We start from the raw sequence: 27,395 nt of genomic DNA, 5'->3' as shown, positions 1-27,395 counted from the left end.
TGCGCTTGGAGGTGGCAGACACCGGCTGAAAATTCTCCATCTGTTTTTCCAGCTTTTTATTCTGATGCAGCTGCATCCCTGGGTGTGGGCAGGCAACTGGCTGTTTGTTTTCTGTACCCCTTTCGAACAGAACAAACTTCGCTCAAGGAATAAAAGTAGCTTTCTCCCTCAGCCATGTAAAAAAAAATTTAAAAACCAATTGATTGGATACCTTGATGTCATACACATCCTAAATACAGTTGCAAGTATCACAATGGCAGAAAAGAGTATCTCAACCTGTGTACTGAAAGGACAGAAGGTCAATGAGGTCATTGTGTGAAAAGTAGGCTTCAACCCTACTTCATGGAGCAAGTAAGTTTCACATAACCACATCCGGTTCATTCCTTCAGCAAATTTATTCATTCAGCAGTGTTGAAGATTAGTGTTAAGTACCTATCTTGCACCAGACACCGAACCAGACCCTGGTAACCAAAGGGACAGAGCATAGTTCCTGCTTTGGTGGGCTTATGGGGCCTGGGGTAAGCGAGACAGGAAAGCAAAGGATTTATACATCTTAGAGTAAGTACAGGTCCCCCAAATGTCCATTCACAGAACAGCAGGCGGACCTAACTACTTTCTACCCTCTCTTCTTCCTGATTCCTCAGCTTGGTTCACTGGTCCCTTCCCTCCCCCCTCCCCTCTCCCTCAAGGCAAGACTTCAGATAATTTTACTGGGTCTAGAAAGCAGTGTGGCTTGGGGAAGCAACTGGAAAGGCAGATTCTATATTCCTGTAAATCTCAGTCATTTGCTGGTCTGGCTGGGAGTTCGGGCAGCAAAAGCTATGGATGTAAATATAGGACAGGACACCTGTCATACAAAGGAGGAGTGAAGGTCATGTTTTAAAATGCTTAAGATCGTTCCATTTTAAAGTTATATAACTTTAAAAAAATCATTTAAAAAAAAATAACTGAGGCTAGCTTCTAGTTTTAGAAGATGCCAATTGAGAGCCTCAAAGAATATGACACTTGATGTGTTCTTAAAAAACAGGACCTAATTTAGGCCTTAGAAAGCTTAATTTGAAATAAACATAAAATAAGTCTCTCATTCCTCTCTTTTTGACCTCTGCCACTCTTTCTCCCTGCTGAAGTGGACAGAAACAGATCACATACCTCCGAAATATCAAAGTGAAAGTCTAGGGTTTTTCCAGGTAACTCCTTAGAAGCACTGGTCCACACTCGATGTATTTCTATCTTGGACAGGTCACTGTGCTGGTAGGAAGGCAAAACAAGGCTGGCAGATCGAGAAACTACCAGCTTCAGGATATTTAAAGCTTCTCTCCAGTGAACACTCTAAAGGGAATAAAACATTCAATGGTCAAAAACAAGTTCATTAAAAAACAAAACAAAAATACTCCCCCCCCAAAACCAAATCTACCACTAGCTACTGAAACTCCTTATGACCTGTCAGAATTCACAGATTGAATACAGTGCAGTAAATTCCATCCTGTGTAAAAGGTAAATGACATAAAAAGAGAATTTATATGTAAGTGGAGATATAATCAAATTTTAAAAAGTAGCAAATTTTGCCCATATTCAAATAAACAGAAGTTTAACATTACAAGGTACCATTTTTGCCAATGAGGTACCTCCTTCATATGAATAAAAACCTTCACCCAAAGCATTTACTCTATTGACCACTCACTCTTTCTCCAAACTCTCCCTACCTCCAGCTTCCAGTCTTCCTTGTTGTTCTCCTACTCCCCCGACTCCTGCTGCCCCCTTTGCTGCTGGCTGCCTCTTGTCTTCTTACTTTATATCTTCCACATGACCTAACCCAACTCTGGGAGCTGTTCTTAACTCCCATCTTTCCCTGCCTCCTGAAAAATTGCTCCCTCCTCTCCATTCACGCTGGGAGTGGGTCAGCTGAATCCTCTCTGGCCCCTGCCTGGACTAGTTCAAATGCCTCTACGGAAGTCCAGCATAACCTCCCCAACTATAGTGATCTTTCTAGAACTCTTCAGACCAAGCCCCTTCCCTACCTAAACTTTTTCAAGGGCTCCCTCTGATGGGCAGGGTGGAGTCCATACTCTTTGAGCAGAGCCCACAGGAGTAATCTCCCCCAGGCTGCCCCTGGAGTTCCTCACACCAGGCAAGCTCTCTTTGCCAAGGCGTCTTCACTTACGCTACTCCCGCCTCCTGGAATGCCTTTCCTCTGCTTATTGGCTTATCATAGGCTTCCTCTTCCTGTAAGACTCATTGGTTTTGCCATCTTTTCCTCCCTGACAAACCCCAGGCAGACTGAAGGCCTTCCCCCACAGAAATATTCAGTGTAGATAAACTAACTTGATAAAAGTTATTATTATTTACCCAGCCTTTGGAATAAGAGAACATGAAATAAAACACACTTCCTTCACTGTTAAGTTCTGCACAGGGGAGGCCATGATGCGGATGTGAAATTAGCCATCATTCAAGAGAAGATATCAAATAACAGAGATAACCCACAGGCTGGAGTTAGAATAGGCAGCCCAGTCAAACAGGTTTTTTTATTTTTTTGTCTTGCCTAGGGCACATGATTTGTAGAAAAAGGTGAACTGAACCGCTGGCTCCCATGACTTCTGTGAAGTGAGAAAGTGTTACTGAATGCCCACTAAGGGCACAATGATTTTTGGAGAAATGCCCCTTGAAAAATGGAAAATGGAGACGCCTTGGAAATCATTCTTAGCATTACATAGCTTTGGCAAGTGATGTGATTTTGAAGTGATGATGGGAGGAAAATGTCTAAAATTTACATTGTATGGCTTTGTGGATGAATTTAGCCAGATAGAACCCAGCATCTGCCTTGAACTTTACAACTCTCTGTGTCCACTCCTGTGTTTGTTTGTTGCAGTATTTTCAAGCACATTTATGCAAGTCGCTTAACCTCACTTCCCTCCACTCTAAAGTGACAACTTTAACCACTGAATTAACACTTTGCATGTGGAAACACCTGGCCTAGAACCTGGCACATCTGAGTTCCTTCTCTCTTTCCCTTCTTTGAAATAGGATACTACAAATACAACCCTGCTGGGTCCCCCCAGCCAGGTGCGTGCTTTTAATGCTCAGCCTGCAAGCCCCAAGAGGCAGAAACACATCCTCTGAGGGCTCAGGAATGCACCAGGGCTGGTCCTGTCCTTCTCTTCACTGTACCACGCGGGGTGTGGTCAACCACCACAATGGACTATTCTCTGGGTTAGGGATACCAATGCACGAGTGTGCTGCCTGGCACGCCTGTAACTTTGCAGCCAAATACAAGCTACAAACCCTCAGTCTTTCTGGAATGACTCTCTGGAAACATCCTTGTCCATAAGTGACATCATCCAAATACTCACTTGCACATATTTTTCAATGGTCTTCAGAACTTCCACGTTGAATTGCTTTACAGGGACGACGGACAGGTCCATGTAGCTGAGCAGGCTGTAGATCACCTGGAGGAGGGGCTGCTGCATACTGGGGAGGCCCTTCTCCAGCAGCTGGGGAGGCAAGGCACAGCGTCAGCCAGTGCAATACCAGTTCATACAAGAGCACCAATGCCCCCCTATACATTTATGGTCACACATTTCCTTAAGGAAAGGGGAATCCTAACCACTAAAGAAATGAAGACATCATTAAAGATAGTGTAAGTAGTCTGAATATATAGATATCATATCCACAGTGGAATACACCAAATACCAAGGAAAGCACCAAATACCACTAATTATTTAAAATACAAAGTAACACAAAAGACACAAGTTACTAGGTATCAAATTGGCAAAGTTTCCCAAGTGATAATGGTCAGTATGGGTGAGGATATAAGATAGGTATTCTTACACACCACTGGAAATGCAACTGGGATAATTTAGCATCTGGCCTCAAGGGTCCTAAAATCAGCTTATAGCTTTTGAAATAGTAATTTTACTTCTAAGAACTTTCCCAAACCTATAGACACTAAGATTTATATATGAGATTTCACCAAGGCATTATTTATAATGGTAAGAAACCCTCAAAGCCAAACAAGAAAGTACTGTAAGCAATATAATTGTTGAATACTAGGGAAATGGATACAAAATTATGCTAAATTGTATGATGAAATACACAACGAGGAGAATGACATTTTTTATTTTTAAAGATTTTTTATTTATTTATTTGACAGAGAGATCACAAGCAGACAGAGAGGCAGGCAGAGAGAGAGAGAGGGAAGCAGGCTCGCTGCCGAGCAGAGAGCCCAATGCAGGACTTGATCCCAGGACCCCGAGATCATGACCTGAGCCGAAGGCAGCGGCTTAACCCACTGAGCCACCCAGGCGCCCCGAGGAGAATGACATTTTTAAAGATTTCATTTATTTGCGTGTGAGAGAGAAAATGAGAATGAACAGGGGCAAAGAGTAGAGGGAGAGGGAGAAGCAGACTCCTGAGCAGGGAGCCCAATGTAGGACTCGATTCCAGGACCCTGGCATCATGACCTGAGCCAAAGGCAGACTTTAACCAACTGAGTCACCCAGGCACCCAAGAATGACATTTTTAAAGATAGTAAAGGCTATCAGATAATATTAAGTGAAAGAGGAAGGATATACAATTTCTGTATAGAAGATGATGCCAAAATTGATGTGAATGGGTGGGTGTTACAGAGAAATAACAATGGAATGCGATCTAACAAAATGCTAACAGTGTTTCTCTCTAGATAACAATGATTTTGGACATTTTTTCTTATCTCCACCTCCTGTTCTCTCCCCCACTTTCCCGTACCTACCAAGCTTTCTTTCATGGACATATCCTATTTTCATTTTCAACACTATTTTCAAAAAAGAAAGCAAAATAATGAGAACATTTATATGACAGACATCATAATAAAAAGTTACTGTTCAAAAAAAGAACTATAGAAATTATTCAAATAAATGCTGGACTTCCACATCAAAAGTGGTCAGAAGAAATAACTAGGAGGGATGCCTGGGTGGCTCAGGGGGTTAAAGCCACTGCCTTCAGCTCAGGTCATGATCCCAGGGTCCTGGGATCGAGCCCCACATCAGGCTCTCTGCTCAGCGGGGAGCCTGCTTCTTCCTCTCTCTCTGCCTGCCTCTCTGCCTCCTTGTGATCTCTGCCTGTCAAATAAATAAATAAAATCTTAAAAAAAAAGAGAACTGAGCAATTAACACATGAGGAAATGAACAATTAGGCAAATCTATTTTGTGGAAAAATGAACATTATTCCTAGAGGAAATACATAAAGAGAATAATTTTAAAATACCAGTAAAAATATAAAACTGAAAAAAGGAATAAAAGGGATAATAAAATGTAGTAGGATATGGGAAAACACATTTATACACTGTTGGCAGTATTGTAAATAGGGCAAATCTCTGTGAAGACCAATTTCCCAAATGTATAGAACTAAATAATGTACTCAGGTTTCCATGCTCTTTACCTGGATCGTTAGTTTGGGAAATGCCGCCAGAAGAAATCACCTGGATGCTACCCAATAAGGAGTCTACAGAAAAGGACCATTTGTAATAGAACAAGATTATGAGTATAAACAACAGGGGAGATGTTTAAGCAAACTGGGTTACATTAACCTGTTAGAATCCCACAGTTGATGAACGTGACACTATGTGAACACAAAGTTAATGTTGCATGAACAGAGGAGGTTCATGGGTAATACTGACCACAGCTACCTAAAATTATATACATGTGCATCGCCCACACCTGAAAAAACACATGAGTACTTGAAATGGGAGTTAGTATATTCTATGCATGGTGGGAAGTTAAGTTTATGATAAAATTTTCAGTGACAGTTTGTAACAGTCTCAATAGAACAAATTAGGTAACCCATTCTTATTTATTTTCATTGTGGCAAGATGTATATAACATAAATTTACCACTCTGGCCACAGTTAAGTGTACAATTCAGTGGCATGAAGGGCTTTCACACTGTTGTGTAACCATCACCACTATTTATTTTCAGAATTTGTTCATTAGCCCGAAAGAAAACTCTGTTAACTGTAAAGCGCTATATCTCCATTACCCATTGTCTCCAGGCCCTGGTGACCATCAGTCTGCCTTCTATCTCTATGGATTTGCCTGCTCTATAGAACACCTCGCAGAAGCGGGATCCTGTTCTATTTGTCCTTTTGCGTCCGGCATCGTCCACTTAGCTTCATGTTCTTAAGGTTCATCCATGTTGCAGAACGTGTCGATGTTTTATTTCTTTTTAAGTCTGAATAATATGTATGTGTGTATGCGCCACATCCCATTTGGATTTTTGAAACTTTAAGTCTAGTGATGCAAGCAAGTCCTACCTCCTTGCTAACTTGCACTTCACTTTAAGACAGGCATCGTCTGCCTTCGTAAGAAGGGCATTTGCGTGGGTTATCCTAGTATCTCTTGTGAGCCGAGGGATGTGTGTGCTTTCTGAGTAATTCTTGCAGGGACAGATGTGACCAAGGTGATTATCTAAAGCAGAAGGGTGGCATATAAGAGTGGCTCCTTAAAGTGCCAGGGATGGGGTGTGGAAAGAACCCTTGGCTGTTGACAGTTTGGATGCAGCTCACATATTGCTGACCCAGATTGCAAATCAAAAGCCTGCAGATCAACTATCAGTGTTGATGGATGGGGCGAGGACCTTCTTTCAGTTACAAGGGTTTAGTCTTGTGGAGACTTTCAGAGTATGACTGATTCTCCAATCTATCTGCACCCTGTGTGGTGACATAAGAAAGAAAAGTTGGAATGCACTGATTTCAGCACTTCTGAAAAGGCCCTAGCAAGAGGTGGCCATGCATGTCCTCCAAGCAAAAGCAATGGCAAATACACTAAGCCAAGGTGGCTGTTAGTGGCCGTCTCTGTCAGATTTCACGACCTCATGCGTTCAGCTACTCAGTGACCAGAGGGGCTGCCAGAACACATTTCATCACTTGTCTGATACGCTGTGTATTTCCAGGACGAATGGGCACAGGGGCTTGGAGCTAATGTGCTAGAAACACATTTGTAGGGCAAGGAAAATCCCATTCCAGTGTAAAACACAAATTTCAAGTTATAAAGCATATTTCAAAACAGATGCTTTGCTAATTAGTTTAGTGCAAACAACCATTAAACATATCGAGTCACACAGTAACTTCTTAAATAAGATTTGAACACCTGGAGAAATTAGGATACAATTTCCCAACTTCTGGAAGGTTCTGGCAGGTATTAGTGTAGTAGAAAGAAGGAATTAAAGCTTTTGAGGCAGGTATACCCCAGTTCAAAGGCTGGTTCTGCCACCTTAAACATATGGCAGGTTATTTAACCTGGTTGAGACTCAGATTTTTTGTATGATAGTATGTTGTGAGGATTTAAAATGATTTAAAATGTGAGGATATTAAAATAATATATAATAGGCAGTCAATAAATGAAGAGATTATTACTCATTCCATACAAGTATTTTACCCGTGAAAACGATAGAAGGCTTATCCTTCATTGGAGCTTACCTCTGCCAGGTAGGTCACCATATTCAAGGTAATGTCAGCATATGCTTCATGGAGGTATCGGCAGACCACATTGACCCATGTGGCACAGTCCCTCGTGTAGCTGTGTGTTTTATAAAGGGTCATGACATGTGCAAGATTCGAAAGTTTGGGGTTCTTCTCTTCCAAACACACCTTTTAAGAGAACGAGAATCAATTAGGGATAAAATAGCCTGACGAACGGAAAGATGTTTCAGAAATTTTGCTGTAAGATACATTTGCAATTTTGCCCTGGGCTCTGGAAAACATGTTGATTTGACAAAATGCAGAAGTGCTTGTCTTAGTGATTGGTCAATATGATTTTCACAGATTCTTTCCACCTGTCTTCTCAATAACGAAACCACAAGACAATGTGCATCGGCTACTCAGAGATGTCAATTACTAGCTGTATCAGTTATGATTTTCAGGTTTTTTGAAACTCATTTCCCTTTTGGAGCAATTTCTGCTTAGTATCGGACCTTTCCAAAGGCCCATATGGATCCACCTGAGTGTGGAGCCAGAAATCATACCTGAGCAATCCTTTCGGCTATATCCTTGCAGAACTGATTGGGATTTTCAAAATGCTGGATCAGCTGAGGCAGGAGACACAACACGTTCAGTGGAAATCCTGGATCAGAGAAGATATGGCAGGGATAGGTGAATATGGTGCATTTTAACTGTTAACGGTGGCAAGGAATACTGCAGATTTTATCCCGAGGTGATACAAAGCAGACTTTTGAACTAACTTCACTGTGATCTAACACGAAATCCAGGGAAAAAATGTACAACCACAGTGACACAAGTTTCAGGGAGAAATTCAAAGTAATTCTGAGCTATGGTTGCTATTTTGCCATGGACTGTGAATCAGGATGACTGGAAGAGATTTCAAAAAGCAGATTAAAATGAACTGCAGCAGTTTGAAACTTTTTAATCAAAAACTGTATTTTAAGAATAGCTTGTAGAAGAGGACATAGGTCAACAAATTTGTCTTCCTCATGTAACATTATCTTTAAAATGATAAGTAATGGCTTAGTACCACTGTATTAAACTCTACCTTCATGAAAAGAAGTCTAGGCCATATGCCATGATGTTAAAAATATGGCTGGTGATTTGGCTTAATTCAAAATGATAGGGAGCCAAGTGAATTTTCAAGAGGGGGGGAAAAAGCTAAGAAAACAAAAAAGACGTAGGAGTTAAGAAAAAAGAGAAAGAAGGTTTATCTGTACATGAACAATGAAATAAACGGACAGTATCTGCAATTTGATCTGGAAAGTACAAAGAAATGACCAATATATTCCTTCTGCCCATTTCATGCTATTGCCTTAAACATGTCTTCCACAATTTAAATAATTTTAGGATTTACATTAGGTATAATTTTGAAAGAAATGACAAACTATTCCCAAAGGACCATTTCCAAATAGAATTGTTGAAAGTACTAAGTCCATTACCTTATTACACTCAACATAAACACAACCACCACCAGAACTGTAAGAGAATGAGTGATGTTGGCCTTACCGATGGCTTGGGATGAATCCACCATGGATACTTTGGATACCGGTGTGAGCAAACTGAAAAGCTGCAGGGTCAGGTCGGTGGTGGTGAGGGAGGTGAATCCTTTCAGCAGCAGCTGCTGCAACCCTGAGAAGTCTGACCACTTGAGCTGTGCCTGGAGTTTTTCAAGTTTTTCTCGGTTCTCAGCTTTATCAAGCGGCATGTGAGCCAGCAGTCTATTCAACAGCCTCAAGGCCATAAGGTATTCAAACTCAAAATCAGATTCCATCAAGGCCACTGTGACCCAAAAGATGGTAGCCAGCAAGTTTGTTGGATGGTTTATGTGTGATGGGTCTGAGAGGCTGTCCTTCAAGGAGGATGAGCTTCTGGTTTTTGAGGAGAGGCCTTGTTGGGTACAAGCCTGAATTCTGTCCAGTGTGGCACTCCTGGGTGGGTCTGAGGATCGGTCGACAACACCAAATTTCTTGGGCACAGAAAAGCTTCTCTGATGCCGGCTCCGTTCTGCAGTTGCTGTGTTGCCACTGGCCGCCCCGGGGTTCACATTTAGCTGTCCTGTGCTCTTCCTGCTTGCTGTTAGTTTAGTGCTAGAGCTTAAATCTGGTGATGAAGAGCTGGGTATAAAAATTAAAAAAGTTCAAAAGAAAGCCAACATTCTTCAGGGAAGAACTGGTCCCTTTAAAATCCACTGACAAACAATAAGGTAGGGAACTTATTCTTTGGAAATACTGTCTATACTTTTTTTTTTTTCCATACCCTTTAGCTTACAGGAATAAATATCCTATTCCTAGATTTAAAGCTATGGAAAACAAAACAAAGAGAACCCTCACCAACAAAACAACAACAAAACCTAAGAGCAGTTGGTAGTGAAGATTACTGATCTTTCATTTAGTTTTATTTTTTCATTTATTTTGACTTTGGGAAGGAGTAACTTATAAATAGAGTATACCTGATAGGCACACAGTTTAATATTCTATTAACTGACTGATAAGAACAGAAATGGAAAGGATATTATCTAGAAAGAAAAGAGTTAGTAACTGCATCAAAGGGACTTTTTTATGCTTATAAAATATCTATGAGAAATGATCTCTAAGCCTATTTCAGGCTAAAAAGATAAAACTATCAGTATTCTTGCTAAATTCTTATGGACTGAGATAAATCTGTAGGTTTATATAGAAAATGTGTATGATGTTAGGAATCATACTAAAATCACCTATCCATAAAAAATGCTCAACTTAAAAGTGAAACAAAGCTCAGCGTGATTTATGATAACATTACTGACTCCATTTCAAGCAAAATGAGCTCAATTATACTAACAGAATACAGAATTGTGAATGATTTGAAATGGGTAATTAAACATTGGCAGGAGCAAAAGGAACAAAAATAAAAAAGAAAGATCCTAGGATAGGAATTTATTCAAGTAAAATCAACATTAATTCCAGCTGTTTTTATACTGATGGTTCAGATGAGTTTTGTATATATTCATTAAAAAATAACAATTAGTTTTGGTTTCTGTTTATGATGTAAATAAATAGGATAATTATTAAATAATATTTGAAAAAATACTCAAAGACATAACAGAAAATGAAAATGCATTAATGTCTGTATTATTTTAAAATAACATTTCACCTCTATCTTCCTGCTGTTTAAAAATACTTATATAATGGGTACAGATTGGGTGCCATAACTTTCTCCTTTTTTTTTTAAACTAAAGAAAATGTCATATATCAAACATTGATGTATTCTTTGGACTTTGTGGAGTCCAGCCATCTCTCAAATATTCAGTCCACCATATTTGATTTCAAGAGTCATGGAGCTGCTTCTTACCGAGATAATACTGTTAAGAGATCACTGTTCTTTAAGCAGTCAGACAAGTTATCCACAGCAGCTTCCAATGTAAGGAGTGCCTCCATTACGTAACCCTGCCAGACATGCAAAGATAACATTTTGTACTGCTTAAAATTCCGGTTCACTTCCTGAAGATAAATTTAATTAACGCAAACTCTATTCAGTCTACTGTTAATATCATCGAGGGCTAGACAGCTGTTGTTAACTGTAACTTACCAAATCTAAAAACAAATTTAAGGGCCACTTAGGAAATTCAGACGGCTTAGCAGTTAGCAGGTAGTCACAAAGATTTATTTCCCTAGATGTGAGGTCCTGAACAGCTCAATCTCATTTGAAATCCAACAGGGAGAGGGCAAGGCTAAAGGTAAAAGTCACGGCCCCTTACTGAGGGGGATAGTGGGCATTTGAAATACAGAGTGGCAATGTCTCAGAGATCAAGAGCTGCGGTATGAGAAGGGCTGTGCCTCAGTGGCGTTTTGAAGAATACATACACTGGCCAGAATGAGAAAAAGAAGCCAGAGTTCACAGGTGTGCAGGTCTCCTGGGAGATAGTAACTTTTCTGATGGAAAAAAGGGAAAGAAGGGTTTGGCTGAAGCTACAGAGCTTATAATGCCCTTGGCTTTCAACCCATTCCCTAGCCTTTGGGCTCTGCCTACAGGGTCTTGTGGTATCTACTCTCTCCATTACTTCTTCAGCTTTTCTCAGTGTACTGAAGGCTAGCTATACAGAGAGGGGTAGTGCTTTGCATACATACAATGGAGATCCCTTCTCTGGGTAGGGAGACTACACAGCTGTATCCCCGGTTGGTGGCAAAAAGACAAAAACAATACAAATATACACTATGGAGTATTATGCCTCCATCAGAAAGGATGAATACTCAACTTTTGTAGCAACATGGACGGGACTGGAAGAGATTATGCTGAGTGAATAAGTCAAGCAGAGAGAGTCAATTATCATATGGTTTCACTTATTTGTGGAGCATAACAAAGAACATGGAGGACATGGGTAGATGGAGAGGAGAAGGGAGTTGAGGGAAATTGGAGAGGGAGATGAACCATGAGAGACTAGGGACTCTGAAAAACAATCTGAGGGTTTGGAAGGGGCGGGGGGGTGGGAGGTTGGGGGAGCCAGGTGGTGGGTATTAAGAAGGGCACGTATTGCATGGAGTGCTGGGTGTGGTGCATAAACAATGAATTCTGGCACACTGAAAATAAATAAAACACACACACACACACACACACACACACACAATACAAATAATTCCTCAATTCCCTGTCAAATAAAACCAGCAACAAAAACAACCAAGAAGGAGCCCTGAAGGGATTTGCAGTGGTTGGCTCAATAAAACAATACCCACTGGATTTCTAGAACGATGCTCCTTGAAATGCTTTTGTAAGTATAAAAGTTAACCTCTCAATTTTTTTTTTAAATTTTATTTTTTCAGTGTTCCAAGATTCATTGTTTATGCACACACCCAGGGCTCCATGCAATACGTGCCCTCCTTAATACCCACCACGAGGCTCACCCCTCCCCCTCCAAAACCCTCAGTTTGTTTCTCAGTCCACAGTCTCTCAAGCTTTGTCTCCCCCCCAATTTCCCCCAATTGACTTTTCCTTCCCCTCAATTTTTTTTTTAAATAAATGGTATATGCCTATAAGGACCTATTTTATATTTTTGTATTTTAGCCAGAGGCTTTCATTAAAGTTAAACAAAAACCTTGTTTAACTCTTAAACTGTCCCTCAATTTTTTTTCTTTAGATAAATGGTATATGCCCAAATGGTTGGAGCATTTGGCGAGAGAAAGAAGGCTCACAAAAAGCTGTTAAGACCACATCTTTGACAGGAGAGGAGAACGAGTTCAGTGATCTTTCCTTCCATACCTGAATCTCATCTCCGTGCTCTCCGATCACCTCCACCAATCTGGAGAGGAGGTCAGACAAGGCGTGAGCTGACAGAGGCTGCTTGAGCGCCCGGAATATCTGGAAGGACCGACCAGCATAGTGCCTTGAGGAGCTTGCGAGGGCGGTCTGCAATGAGACTTCACTCAAGTGTTGCTCCAGATGGAAACCTAGGCATCAAGGAGCCAGAGGTCCGTCAATGGATACTCCGCAAACCCTGGGGCATCATTTATCTAGAGGTGTAAATCAGGCTACCTCCCAGAGCAACTTCCTGGTGGTACTTGTTTAGGAATTAACCATTTTAAAATTTAAAAAACCAAGTTTGGATAGATCTTAAAGAGGCCTAGTGTAGTAGAAAGAGTCAGAAGATGTGGAGCAAGATGGTTCTGGTTTTGAATGAAGTGTTTGGGGACTCTGGGAAAGAAATGCGTTCTCTATAAGCCTGTTTTCTTATGTTTAGCTGAGGAATAACAGTCAGGCACTATTTCCTAGAGTCATTGTGAAAATTCAACAATTCAAAAAAATGCTTAGCACAGTGCCTGACGCACAATACTGACTCACAAATGTATTCTTGTCTATTGCCCTATTTTTCTACAGTGTTCTGAACTACTTTTTGCATAGCATACTTTCACTCCTGTTTTCATAAGAGAATTTGTTGGGCACAAGTTTTCCGAGTGCTTGTGTATGTAGAGGAAAGCTGCTAGTGGATCTAGTCAACTCTAAACACAACCAAAGCCTATACCAAAGTCAACACTCTTCACAACAGTCTACAAATATGCAGATACTGAAATGTAGATGTTGCCAAGAAGGCAGCCGTCATTTAAACTCTTGCCTGAATATTGGTTCTTCCAATAGCATGAAGGTCATCATAGTCATCAGAAAACCCCTTGAACAGATGGAAATAAAAATGTAAGGTAAAGTGCATGACTGACTTCTGGGCCACTATCTGTACTCTCTGCTGTGTCCCTCTGCAGGAGGAAATCTGACTACAAAGTCAGAGGACATAATGAAAACAGTGATTTTGGCTGTTTCTGAGATCTAGAGGGCTCTGTGGTACATTTGATTGTCACATAAAAGTGAATCAGGAAGGATAATTTAATGTCATTGTTCTTAGCTGCTGCCGGGCTCTTTGACCCTAGGGACCTGTAGACTACATAAGAAAATGTTTCTGCAGAACAAACAAAGGGTCCTGGAAAATGGACTTAGGCGTGAATACTGAGATAGTAAATATAGGATTAAACCCACACAGACAGTTCCCAGTTTAAGAATGGACCATGCTGCAAAACAGAATGTTACCTTTATTTTGTTTTATTGTCCTACTTAATTTTATTATGTGTGGGGTTAGGTCCTCTGTCAATGAACTAAAACATATTTACGTCACAATGGACCTGAAGGCTGGAACACCATTAGTAGGATTGCAGAACCCCAGGACAACTATGACAATGCCCCGAAAGAAAGGCTGTTTAATGTGTCGCACACAGAAACTCTACATTTCCCAGCCTCTCCTGGAGCGAGGTGTGACCTCGTGGCCTGAGTTCTGACCAGTGGAATGTGAGAAGAAACAATGGATGCCACGTTCGAGCCCGGTGTGGTGTAAATTCCTGCTACGTAATCTTCCACTCACGTTCTTCCTGCAGCCGCTGGCTGGATGAGGAGGGCTGAGGAGAGGCCGCTGGGTGACGGGGGTGACAAAGCCACAGGTCGGAGGGCCTTGAAGCGCCATGTGGAAGGCCACTGGACAAACACCTATACTGACCTGTTACGTGATCCAGAAGTAGCCTTCTATTACGTTAAGCCTCTGAGTTTTGGGGGTTGTGTGTTTCAGTAGCTAGACCACCTGACTAATACAAGCGTTTCCAGGAACACAGAGCAGAAAGCAGGGCTGTACAGGGAAACTGTATTAAGTGCATCTGGGGTAAGATGTGGAAAGACTCAGCCTCTAAGCACCCTCTGAGGAAACAATGAAGGGATTCATGTGTTTTCTCATTTTTATTATCTTCATACAATCTAAGACAAATTAATGGCTCACACACAAACAATAAATTTCTTCCTTTGGTTTATGTTCAATTATTAAGTGACTTTTAAGTAGTGGAAATACAGAGATAAGAGGTCTTAATATTTCAAAAATATTCCAAAGGAGACACTCAAAACAAGAAATGTCAATCCGATTCCTGAAATGAGTTTCTCATGTTCGTTTATCAGTATTTTTTTTTTTCTTCTGGAAGCGCCCTGTGACAATGAGAAGAGATGTAGCTAATCTGGAATATTTTGAAATGTGAGATGTGCTAATTCTCAGAGCAGCTGGGAAAGCCAGTGAGCCACCTTTCATTTGGCCAGACTCGTGTGGGAGAAGGAGGTAGGGACACTTACTGCATCATTCTGGGGAACCAAATTTAACTTTCCCATGCAAACCAGCCCCGGCCAAGTTGAATCTGAATGGTGTACAGCTAAGAGCTTAAACATCATGATGTTCCTATAGTCTAAATAAGAGTCGCACTGTGTTCAGAATATTGAATGATCATTAGCGTGGGAATTAGTAGCAAATGCTTTCAAAGTTAACATTTTCTCACAAGATTCTTTTTCTAACCAGTTTTCAAGTCTACCAGTTTCTCACAGTTGAATCTGAATACAGTCAATAAGATTTGCTACTTTACTACTTTGCTTCCTTGTAAAATTTAAAAATGTGAGTATATTTGATGCACGATGTCACACTAGTTTCAGGCATACAGCATAGTGGTTCAGCTTCTCTTTATGCTATGCTGTGCTCACCACAAGTGTAGCTACCATCTGTCACCATACAACACTATCACAGTATCATCGCTGAGATTCCCTATGCTGTGTCTTTTATCCCTTAATAAATAAAAAGGAGTAATGACTTACTCCTTCCATGTCTGGAAGCCTGTACCTCCCACTTCCCTTTACCCATTCTGCCCACATCCCTACTCCCTTTGTTCCAGCAACGATCAGTTTGTTCTCTTTACTTATAGGTCTGATTCTGTTTTTATTTGTTTATTCGTCTGTTCTGTTTTTTAAATTCCACATATGAGAAAAATCATATTGGATTTTTTTTTTCTCAGTCCGACTTACTTCGTTTAACATAATACCCTCTGGGTACATCCATTTTGTCACAAATGGAAAAACAAACGAACAAACACAACCCCTCATCTTTTTTATGGCTGCATAATATTTCGTTTTAATATATTCTATCACATATTCCATTATATATGTTTATTATGTATATGTATAATGTGTATTATATGTAATGTAATATATATGGAATGAATATATGTCTACATCTATGTTTATATACACACACCACATCTTCCTTATCCATTCATCTATGGATGGACACTTGGGTTATTTCCATATATCGGCTATTGCAAATAATACTACAATAAACACAGGAGGTCATGTGTCTTTTCAAACTGGTGTTTTCATTTTCTTTGGATAAATGCCCAGTAGCACAATTATTGAATCATTTGATATTTCTATTTTTAATGTTTTGAGGAAATTCCATATTGTCTTCCATAGCGGCTGCACCAATTTACATTCTCACCAACAGGTAAAGGGGGTTCTTTTTGCTCCACAGCCTTGCCAACACTTGTTATTTCTTGTCTTTTTGACTCCAGCCATTCTGACAGGTATAAGGCGATACCTCATTGTTGTTTTGATGTGCATTTCCCTGATGATGAGTGATGTTGAGCATCTTTTCATATGTGTGTTGTGTCATGACCTTCTTCAAATGAAATTAACATGGGGCATAGTTTAATTCTAGTGAGGTAAACGAAGCAAGAACAGTGACCTTTGGGAATTATTTGATAAAGCATAAGGCAAAAATACATGACATTAGCAATCATTCAGTTAGGCACATCCAAAATAAGCCTCAAAGCTCCCTAATGAATATTCTTCTGCTATCAATGCCGATTGCAGAACTATACACACACACACACACGCAAACACACACACATATAGTTCTGAATTATATACATATAATCTATTGTATATAAATTATATTCTGCATATATGTACATACACACATATGGTATATCCAGAATTATATATAAATATATAAATATATTTTTATATTATTTTATAAAAAAAATATGTATAGTCATATGTCATATATATATAGTCATAATGGGAAGAATACGCTCCATTACAGAAAATGTTAGAAATGGCATTTGGGGAAATAGGAGAAAGTACCTGATTTGGAGTCTTTAAAAACAGATACAACATGACGTAGAAAATTTGTGAGCTGTTCAGCACTCTTTGAATTTTGATTTTTGGGTGTGATGTCTTCATGGCACCAAAGTGGACCAAATGCCCTTAAACAGAACATGCAACATGTTAAAAATATAACCATTTAAATATAATCATTTTGCATTTTTAAAGCCATGTACGCAGTTGTAACTTCAAGGGCATAATACGATTTTCAAATTTTACTGATTAATGTGGGGTTAATTTTAGTCTTGTAAAGCTTAAGAGCATCCTCAAACTGATTTAATTTACAGAGGTATATTTTTCTTATGTTTTACTCACAAAATGAAAACCTCACAAAATTTACTTCATGAAATTAAAACCTCTCAATTCACCAGAACAGTGTTTACACATAACAGGTGCTACGTGTTTGTCAAATAAAGTGATATAAAATGTTGATTAAAATTTAGGTTTAGACACAGACTCTATTTGTACACTCTAGATCTGCAGAGATGATATTTTTATCAGGATCATATCATTAGGCTGCCAAATACTGTAGAAACAGATTGAAGATACAGCCTCTGATATCTACTTGGTTTTCAATGGGAAGAACGGATGGAGCCAGATGGGAGAATTTCAGAGAACACCCTTTCCAACACGTGGTACTGGCAGGGTTGAGTGGTGAGCATACTTTTATTCTCCACAAATCATTCAGGTCTCTGAGATAACCTGGTTGTATGCACCATCAACTCCCTTCCGAAGCTTCCTGTTCATTAAATCCTATATTGAGCTGAAAGCTGCAAGGAATACTCTGAAATTAACTAAGGGAAGAAAACGCTTTTCTCATTTTTTTGCATCAATTGATGCATTTCTGGAAGAAAGAAAAATCGAGGGTATCAGATAACACTGATATAGACTAGACTTCCGGGATTTAATGCACTGAGAAAGAGAGCAGCCCCTCCCCCCATACAGTCACAGGTAAGCCTGGTTTTCTTAATGCAAATGCTGGACCTTGGGATGCTAGAAATTCTGAAGACTTATAAGCTAAATTGTTCAGTAGGAGAACCAGAAGACCTAAAAAACAGAATTGCTTGCATCTCTTCTTGATTTTTGATCATCAGTTTGCTTACTTTCCTATCATGCTTCCTATTGTGTCCGACTTCCATTTATAAATGACTCTGGATTAGATGAACAGACAATGGTCCCCTCTGCAGCTGCTCCTGGGTCGACCGTGGCTAATATATTTGGTTTCCAGAGCAATGTGCTTTGCCAAATCTCAGAACTCCTGGATCCTGGCAGCTCTAACAGATGATTAAAGTCATCTCACCATGGGGTGCTACCGTGTCCTGCCTCCATCTGCTGCATTGTCTTTGTACGTGGAACACCCCTCCCCCCCGCCCATCAACTGTGCCATCACTGGGATCTTAGACAACTTCTGCCAGGATCTACCTGGTGCACAGACTTCCGCAGATGCAATTTAGAGGAGAAAAGAAGGCTTTGCTATGGTCGCAGGCTCGGTTTTCCATCTGTGTGGTTTTAGATGGATGACATTTCCCTCAAAAAGACCAACCTAAAGCCAGGGCCCTGTCTTCTGACCCCTCACTACCTGGTTGTCAGAAACTCAATGAGCTTGTTTGCCTTCTCATCCGCTTCAGCAGTTGTGTCTGTATCCTCCACCTCCTGGGTCATCTGTGGGAGGTTCCCGCTGCTGCCCCCCAAACTGATGCTGGAGGACGTGGAACTGGAGCTCAGGCCCGAGTCTGGCACTGGGGATGACTGGTCCTCTCTCAGGAAATCAAAGCCACCTGGTGGGACAAGAAGGTCAAGGCAGAATGTGCTAGGCAGATGCTTCATGTGGTTAGGAGGTGAGCAAACACAAGTGCGTAGTTATTTAAATGTTTTGGAGAAAACATTTGATTGTGGCTGTGGTTACCATGAAATGAAACTGATATTCTTTCCTGGCTTCTGGAAGAGTTGCACTGTTGTTTAAACCAGGGTATCTTTCGTAATAGGAGTGTGATCTGCTGTTTTCTACTCTGGTGTGTGTATCGATCCTTTCTGCAGATGAAGTGGGGTGTGTGTGTGTGTGTCTCTGTGTGTGCATTCATGCACATATGTGCACACACGTTTGTTTGCACATGTGTCTGTGCACACACACACACACACACACACACAAGCACAGACCCACAAACAATTCCACTACACATCTGGACCCAACTGTGCTGTTTGCAAATTATTCCTGGGCTTTAGACTTCTTAAATTGGTGAAATGATACCATTTTTGAGGATACCAGCACCTAGTAATTGATATTTACACATATAACATCTAAGTTATATGTTTTGAGAAAATGAACTTACAACTGTGAGTATTATGTGCATATTAATATGTTTTAATAAAATAGATCTCATGGCAGTCAAAGAAATATGGTAGAAACAAATACTATGTTTTTTTTCCCTACCTCAGATTTGGTTATCGTTCTGCATCTCTGGGTATGTCGTTGGTTTGGGAAAATGTATGTACAAAACCACCCCTTTTCTCCTACTTAATAATCATAAAAGTCCGCAGTAACTGACAGATACTCTGAAATAGGAGTGAGAAGCCGCAGGCCTGAATATCACCTCTGCCATTTGTTGTGCAATCTCAGGGAGTTTACATGACTTCTCTGTACCTTAGTTTCCTATTATAAAAGAGTAAGACAGTAATTTCTATCACACAAGTTTTCAGCCTAGATTTGAAAGGAATCAGAGTTGAAACTAGGTGTTCATGAAGTATTAGTAAATGTTTATGAAGAGGAGACATTTTCCAAACCCTTTGTCCACCATTCCACGTATGCTATAGATTCAATTATCTTACAATACTGTCTGTTGTTTGTCTTAACTACAGCATATTGTGTTTTGTTCCATTAGTGGCCACTTTATGCTACATCAGCGGGATTAGCGAATACAAAACAGATGCACTCAGGGCCATGCAGCTTAATGGACATTACAACGTTCTCAGTCTAAGACCATGTGCTTAATGGGCTACATCTTTATCTTGGGGAGTTGGGAAAGCAAGAAGTCTTTAGATTCTTTTAATTAAACATCAACAGTAAAGAGAGTTTTGTGTTTCTGAGAGGCAATTGATGGGTTATGTTCAATAAACTGTAGCTCGGTTTAAAACAAAGGGCTTAAACTAAGATCAGTAGTCCTGATGTCTCAGACTCAGTGACTCTGTGTTTGTTTTCCAGAGAAATATCTTAATGGCTGTCAAAGGACAAGATGGCACTGAGTACAAGTGATGAGTAAAAGGCACAGTCTCTTTAAGATTATGAATAAAGAGGCGCCTGGGTGGCTCAGGTCACGATCCCAGGGTCCTGGGATCGAGCCCTGCATCGGGCTCTCTGCTCAGCAGGGAGCCTGTTTCCCTTCCTCTCTCTGCCTGCCTCTCTGCCTACTTGTGACCTCTGTCTGTCAAATAAATAAATAAAATCTTTAAAAAAAAAAAAGATTATGAATAAAGTACACAGTGACATAGGGAAGGGCCATACCATATCCAGGGCCAGTATAACATACAAAATAGTCAGGAATGTTAGTTCATTCTCATTTTAAGATATTTTAAATGTTCTGATTCTAAATGAAAACCACTGGCCAACCCTTTTGGGAAAGCTTTCATGAATAGCTGGACACAGCCGAGTAATTTGACCCAAATATGACTCAGCTAATGCTTTCTGTTCTCATTTCTAAGAAGAAAATTCGGGCTTTAAAAAAGCCATGGTTCTTAGTAGACTTCCATTCATGGTGCCTTCCAGAAAAATCAGTTACTTTAATGCAGTGAAAATTCCCTCAGGGGAACCAGAAGGTATACGAGTGATACATCGGGCACCTTGGCAATGACCTGCTCTCAAGTGGAAGGAGAAGGTCACTGTTTTGTACATTCTCATCCTTCAATGTTTGATGCTCTTGGCCAAAGGGTATCTTAATTTTCAATATTATCTGTAGGAGCATATTTAATAAGAGCAGCAAGCATAATAATAAGTAAAAAGACATCTGAAAAGATTCAATAACGAAGAAGGATTTTGAGAACCAAGTTGACCATTATGGTGGAATGGTGCATATTTATAGTGCAGCTACTTGCTTGCTTGGAAAGTTGGGGGGTGATCACATTAGGGAAGTTAGTTTGGGCTCCACTGACACCTGAAGTTATCTTCGCATTTGTGATTCTGTCTCAGGCTCTCTGCCACTCCTTTCGTTACCTGTGTAGAGATACTCTGGCTGATAAGCTGGCTGAATTGTGAGAGTCTTAGCTTCGCCCATCTCTCGAGTCTGCAGGAGCATAGAAGCAATGGCATGAAAATTGCTGTTGCAAGAGAGGGCAATCAAGAGGTGAAGGAGCAATTTTTTGCTGTGTTCAAAGACTTCAGGCCGGTAATGGTCCAGACCTGGAACAAAACAGTGGAATCTCTTAGTGTAAACAAGTTTTAAGCTCATTTAGATTCCAGGGATAGTAAAGATTCCAAGTCACTCGGGAGGAACACGTTAAAAGAATGTTTGGTTTTCTCTGTTATTGTTTGTGTTACCAACATAAAGAAGTTGGGCTTAGGAAAAATAAAATGCTTTATTCCTCAAATCAAATGTTCTCATAAAAATGCTGATAGATGGACTTTTCTTGACCTCTCAGTAGCATTTGACATGGTTAGCATTCCTCCTTCCTGGGATGTTCTCTTCCCTGGATCACTCTGTTAACTGAAAGATTCCAGCTTTGTTCATCTCTCTTTAACTAAACTTCGGAGTCTCCCCAGCTTGTTCCTCTTCCCTTTTTTGCTCTACAATTTGGCTATCTTAAAATCTCAGCACTTGGCCCGCTGTGCTCTACATCCTTTCTCTCTAGGTGCTAACGATGTCTCATGGCTTTAAATTGATCCCATCTAGCCAAAGACCCTCAAAGAGGCCCCACTTGTTTTGGGTATCTTTATAGGTATAGCACTGGCGAAGTACCACCCTATAATGCAGTTATAGGGCAATTTTAAACAATGACTGGTCAAGTGAAATTGTAGAGCCGATGTCACATAGAAGAAATGAAAAATGGAAGAGACTAAATCTTTCAGAAATGAGGAAAGCAGGATGCCAATGTAAAAGGAAGGCTCTCTGGATTACATCTATAGGTTTTTGACCCTATTGGCTAGAATTCCTCTTGGATCCAGTCTTACCTAAGAAGACAGCATGAAGTAATAATGGTAGATGAAGAGCCCAATCTTCTCTCACACTGTGATCCACCACCATCTCAGTCATAAAAATAACAGCAATATTGCACCTGATCAATGACATGATGAAATTAATGTAACTTCTGAAGAGGATGGAAATACATTGATAGATCATTATGTCACAGTTAATACAACTCATAAGCCCTACTGAAGAATTATGTAAGACCCTTAATCCAGGGAAATGGAGTTTAATTTCTGACATAACACAGAACTCCACAAAGAGAAGAAATGTTGGCTGAGTTGATCACATAACAGGGAGACTTACTAGTCACTTGGTAATAAGAGCTGAGGGAGGAAGAGTTACTCACAACCTAAAAATCATCACAGAATGCATATCCATATCCAGACTGCATTGAGGAAAATTTCTGAGTTACAAGGCAGCTTTGCACTGAGGTTAATATTCAACCAAACTCTACAAATACACTGAGAGCTGTAAGTCAAGCCGTGCATGGTCCTTCTGATTTGAAAGGTCATTTCATTTGGTGGGACCTGGAATGATTTCCCTCTCCTCATAGGAGGAAAAGTCCAGTCAAAGCTAAGCAGTCATTTCCCTCTACTCACACATGCTACCTACCTGTGGAGGGGCCCCCGGGGAGTGATGGTCTCTGGGAGGTAGTCAACCAGGGGGGCCCAGCATCCTCCAGTACAAGGCATGGGGAGGGGCTGCGGCTGTTTGGTTTCTGTAATAGTCAAGAGCCAGCCCGTGTAGGGAGAAATCGGGTCATCTGTAGGGTGAGAAAAACAAGCGTGTGTTATTTTTAGGGAGAGATGATTTTTGTTTTCCCTACTTGGTGTTTGTAGAAAGAATCTTACAAATTTAGGCTAGTAAAAATAACTTTCTAACCATCTCATTTGGTGAGTATGAATTATAGGATCAATGGGTGAGAATCACTTGATTAGATTTTTGAGTTCCTTTTTTTGATAATCTAATATACAATTATGCATTACAGAGCAATGGGAAATATAGACACACAAAGAGAAAACATTAAATCATGCAAATTCTCATCACTGTGAGAACTTGGTCTTTCTCCAATCTTTCCTATTTCAGTAAAATATAACTCCATATTTCCATTTTGCTCAGGACAGGAGCCTTAGAGCTATTCCCGAGTTCTCTTTCACATCTCACATCCAACTCATAATCATGACAATAATGATGAGGATAACAGTAAAAATAACAATAATAACATTAAGAACTAACACTGGGAGTGCTTCCTTTATACCAGGCACTGATCTATGCATTGCATATATTCTTTTAAAAGATTCATATATTTATTGTGGGGGCAGAAGGATAGGTCTGATGTGGGGCTAGATCTCACAACCCCAAGATCACGACCCAAGCCAAAATCAAGTCAGATGTTCAGCCGACTGAGCCCCTGCATTGCACATATTAATAGCCCAATAATAGGTACCTCTGACCCTTACTTTACAGAGGGTAAACAGAAGTTAGGTAACGTGGCATCATATTCAGTGAGCTCTACCCTCACAACAAATCCAGAAGAAGACCACTTTTCACCGTCTCCATTGCGCCAGTGTAAGCCACCATGTTGTCTCACATGGAGACTGCAATGGCCTCCCTACAGTCTGCCCTCCTTGCCCCTCTACAGTCTGTTTACTACTGAGCAGCCAGAGCAATCTTTTGGAAACAGAAGTCCACTCCCATCTCTCTCTCTGCTTGACATTCTCCAGTGGCTCCCCTTTCCACACAAAATGAAGTTTCAAACTCTACACCATGGCCTTTAAGGCCTTACGAGTCTATTACTCTCTTGGCTCATCTCCTCCTACCATCCTCCTTGCTCACACCACCTCAGTCATTCTGGCTTTCTTGCTGCTCTGTGATCACACGAGACACCATCAAACTTCAGGGCCTTCCCATCTAGTATTCCCTTTGGCTGCAGTGCTTTTCTCTGGAGAGCCTGTGGTTCCTTTACCTCACACAGGTCTCTGACCCAGGACCACTCTTTTTAAAATCTACCTCCTACCCCAATCACTTTCTATCCTCTCACCCTGCTTTCGTTTTCCTTCCTGGCACAATTCACCCATTCATAGGTACTCTTCTGACTCTGACCTGAAGGTCCCTCTTCTGACTCTCATATGAGCTCCACAACAGTGGAGACTTTATTTTGTTCATTGTTGTTTCCCTAGTACCTTGAACAGTATCTGACAGTAGTAGGGAATCAACAAATAGTTTTTGAATGAAAGAACTTCCTCAACTCTATCTTTCAAGTAAATACAGCAATGAGTTTGAAAACAACCTAACCTTATACCTAAAGGAGCTAGAAAAAGAACAAACCCCAATCCACCAGAAGGAAGGAAATAATAAAATTAGAGCAGAAATAAATGTTACAGAAACTAAAAACAAATACAACACATCAATGAAACCAGTAGCTGGTTCTTTGAAAAGATCAACAAAGTTAATAAACCTCTAGTCAGACTCATCATGGAGCTCCTTCTTACAATGGTCTCAGTAGAGGCCAGTGGCATTAAAGACAAGTAGTTCCACTGGAGGCCCCAGGATACGGGCCAGGTACATGGCTTCAGACAAGCTGTCTCTGTCCTACAACTCAGGTTGTAGTGTATTAAGAAGAAGGGTGTATGAGATCATCTTTAAGCAAATTCTATTATATGTAGTTTTTCTTGGTTGTGCTCTTGAAAGGCAGTGAGAGATAACAGCTTCAAGGCTGCTGTACTATGTAGAACTCTGTCCTTAGCGGTTAACAGAACCAGTGGAGGGGGTGTCTTCCCATTGTGAAAACTGAGGCTGAGGCAAAGGCAGACACAAGGACACAGCCCACTTCTGGGATGTCAGAGAATGGAGTTTTCCAAGGGCAAGTTCAGGATTTGCCTCAAAGCATTAGGTCTTACTAACACTCCAAAAATCAAGCAACTGGAACCCTATAAATTCCATGTCATCAAGCTTGGCCACAATGGTTTTAGCCCAGGAGAAATGTAAAACATGTGTGACAATTCTTCTCAGATCTCCCAGTAAATTACCTACAGAATGTTTCACTTTAAGCAAATGAACGTTTTGACTAAGTGTCTAGGATAAGCTCATTGCAAAATGTACTTCTAAGTAATCAGCTACTCTATAATAAAACTTAAAAGGAGAGCAGAAATGGAAAGAATATCAAAGAATTAAGAAAAAAGGAAACTTGTCAGATTTCTGTTAGGAAAGAATATACTTTTCTTTGTTTCGATGATGTCCTCGAATACACATCTGACCAGCAAAAATGTACTGGATTGTTAGATTAGGAATAAGTTGGACTGAAACTGGTTTTCTACAGTTGGGTCTAAACTACTAGGCCTCAGCTGCTATCTAGCTCAACTAGTTGTATCCTTATTATAGGGTTAAGTACACTAGCATATGGACTTAGAGAATAATGCAGATATTTTAAGTAGTTCTAAAAAAGCCTACATCGTACTGGTAGGAAGATTTTTATAGATCTGTGTCTTAATCTGTTTTTTGTTCATTTTACTCAAGGTGTTTTTTTTTTTTTTTAATAATAGGAAATATTCTCAGGAGGCTGCACACAGTCCTTCAACCTGGGTAAACCCAGATTCTGAAGCCCTGGGGCACTAGGTCTCTCCTGATTCCTTCTTACTCTATCTCTAATGATCCTCCCTGGAATTCAGGGAGAAAACAATGGCCCTTCACATACACCAGATGTGTGGCTAAAGGTTTTGGAGTTGAGCCTACCAATCTTTGCTTTTCTTATGGCACAGGCCATTTCCCTCACTCTGTAGCTAGAACCAAAAATACACCAGGGAGGACCCAGCTACCAAAGTCCCAAGGGGATTTGTGCCCTGTTAGACTTGCTGCCCCCTCCAGACAGCCAGAGTTAAGTTCTATTGTTTAAACACCTAGAAAACCATCTTAGTAGATATTTTCCGGGTTTTTTTGTGATGAGAATATGGTTTGAATCACTTGATTTCATTTTCTCTTACACAAATTATTTAAAATAGAAGCTCTCAGTCCCCAAATGACATGCTATGAACTGGAACTTCTCTGGCCAGTAACTGCCACCACGTCAAGGTTATTATTGACAGACAACTCAACTGAACTCAAATTCTGTACCCAAATTTTCCTATTAAAATGCTGCTTATTTTATGCCACACAACAAGTTTGTAAAAACAACATTTCTAGGTGAAATAGAGGCCATGATGAAAGCACCCGTAACTTTCACAACTTCAAAGCTTTCACAAGTATTCACTATATATTTTTTTCCTCTTCACAAATACTTCTATTACTTTTTCTTTTTGTCCCTAAAACCAGTGATGCAAGTTTGTGTAATGACACAATTATCTCATTTTACTATAATTATCCTCTGAAATTCACTATTTATGTATTTTTTAAAATGACTGAAATTACTTAATTATAGCATTTCTATCAAATTCTATGTCCTGGACCCAGAGCAAAGACATACAGTTCAAAGGAATCAATTGGCAAAGACAGCAATACTCCTGATGTAAAACCCACTGTCATAGACTGTTAGGTTTTGTTATGCTTGTCACATTCTGGCAGGGGCGGGAGGCAGCATTTGACTGCTTCACCTTTTTTTTTTTTTTTTTTAATAAAGATTTTATTTATTTATTTGACAGACAGAGACCACAAGCAGGCAGAGAGGCAGGCAGAAAAAGAGGGGGAAGCAGGCTTCCTGCTGAACATAAGACCCGATGCAGGGCTTGATCCCAGGACCCTGGGATCATGACCTGAGCCAAAGGCAGAGGCTTTAACCCACTGAGCCACCCAGGTGCCCCTGCTTCACCTTTTCATGATGCAATTTTTTTTGTCCTCCAATTCTGAGTTATTATTATACAGCAAGCAGACTTTTCTTGAACTAATAGCTCTCCATTTCTCAGCTACTACTCTCCTCATTTGTACAATCTAGTCCCATCCAAAACTGATGGTCGGTGCCCCTGAGATTTCAAATATTCAGTGTTTGGTGAGTATGGTCTCCTGATAGGGCACAGAAAAAAAGAAAGTACAAAGGACTTTATTTTATCTCAGACTGATAGTAAGAAGTTATATAGGGGCGTAGTTGAAACTTAACCTACGTTAGAGTATGGCAATTATATATGGATTTTAGCTATCCTTTCCGTTGGAATTTCCAATGCTGGAGATGCCTGACTATGCACTAAGAAGGAGAGTCAGGACAGCAGAAACACAGTGTCATTACAACTTTGTAGCCCTTACCCACTCTACACATTTTCCATAAAAACAAAACAAATCAGAACAATAGCTACA

General features: G+C 40.3%; 1 protein-coding gene across 8 annotated transcripts in view; it reads right to left on the bottom strand.

Annotated features, from left to right (window-relative positions):
- Positions 1 to 27,395, bottom strand: part of FRY (FRY microtubule binding protein) — a 444,482-nt gene that overhangs the window by 51,247 nt on the left and 365,840 nt on the right. For all 8 annotated transcript variants that reach the window (XM_045978039.1, XM_045978033.1, XM_045978035.1 and 5 more), the window contains 12 exons: positions 22,728 to 22,878; positions 22,100 to 22,203; positions 21,146 to 21,331; positions 18,521 to 18,719; positions 16,921 to 17,042; positions 12,700 to 12,887; positions 10,798 to 10,892; positions 8,977 to 9,584; positions 7,992 to 8,089; positions 7,447 to 7,617; positions 3,348 to 3,488; positions 1,150 to 1,329 (listed from right to left, as the gene is read on the bottom strand). In XM_045978039.1, coding sequence (XP_045833995.1) covers positions 1,150 to 1,329; positions 3,348 to 3,488; positions 7,447 to 7,617; positions 7,992 to 8,089; positions 8,977 to 9,584; positions 10,798 to 10,892; positions 12,700 to 12,887; positions 16,921 to 17,042; positions 18,521 to 18,719; positions 21,146 to 21,331; positions 22,100 to 22,203; positions 22,728 to 22,878 — 2,243 coding nt within the window. The remainder of the gene's footprint in view (positions 1 to 1,149; positions 1,330 to 3,347; positions 3,489 to 7,446; positions 7,618 to 7,991; positions 8,090 to 8,976; positions 9,585 to 10,797; positions 10,893 to 12,699; positions 12,888 to 16,920; positions 17,043 to 18,520; positions 18,720 to 21,145; positions 21,332 to 22,099; positions 22,204 to 22,727; positions 22,879 to 27,395) is intronic.

This window comes from Meles meles, chromosome 14, assembly GCF_922984935.1.
Source record: "Meles meles chromosome 14, mMelMel3.1 paternal haplotype, whole genome shotgun sequence".
Classification (NCBI taxonomy): Eukaryota; Metazoa; Chordata; class Mammalia; order Carnivora; family Mustelidae; genus Meles; species Meles meles.
This window is presented reverse-complemented; position numbering and strand designations above follow the sequence as displayed.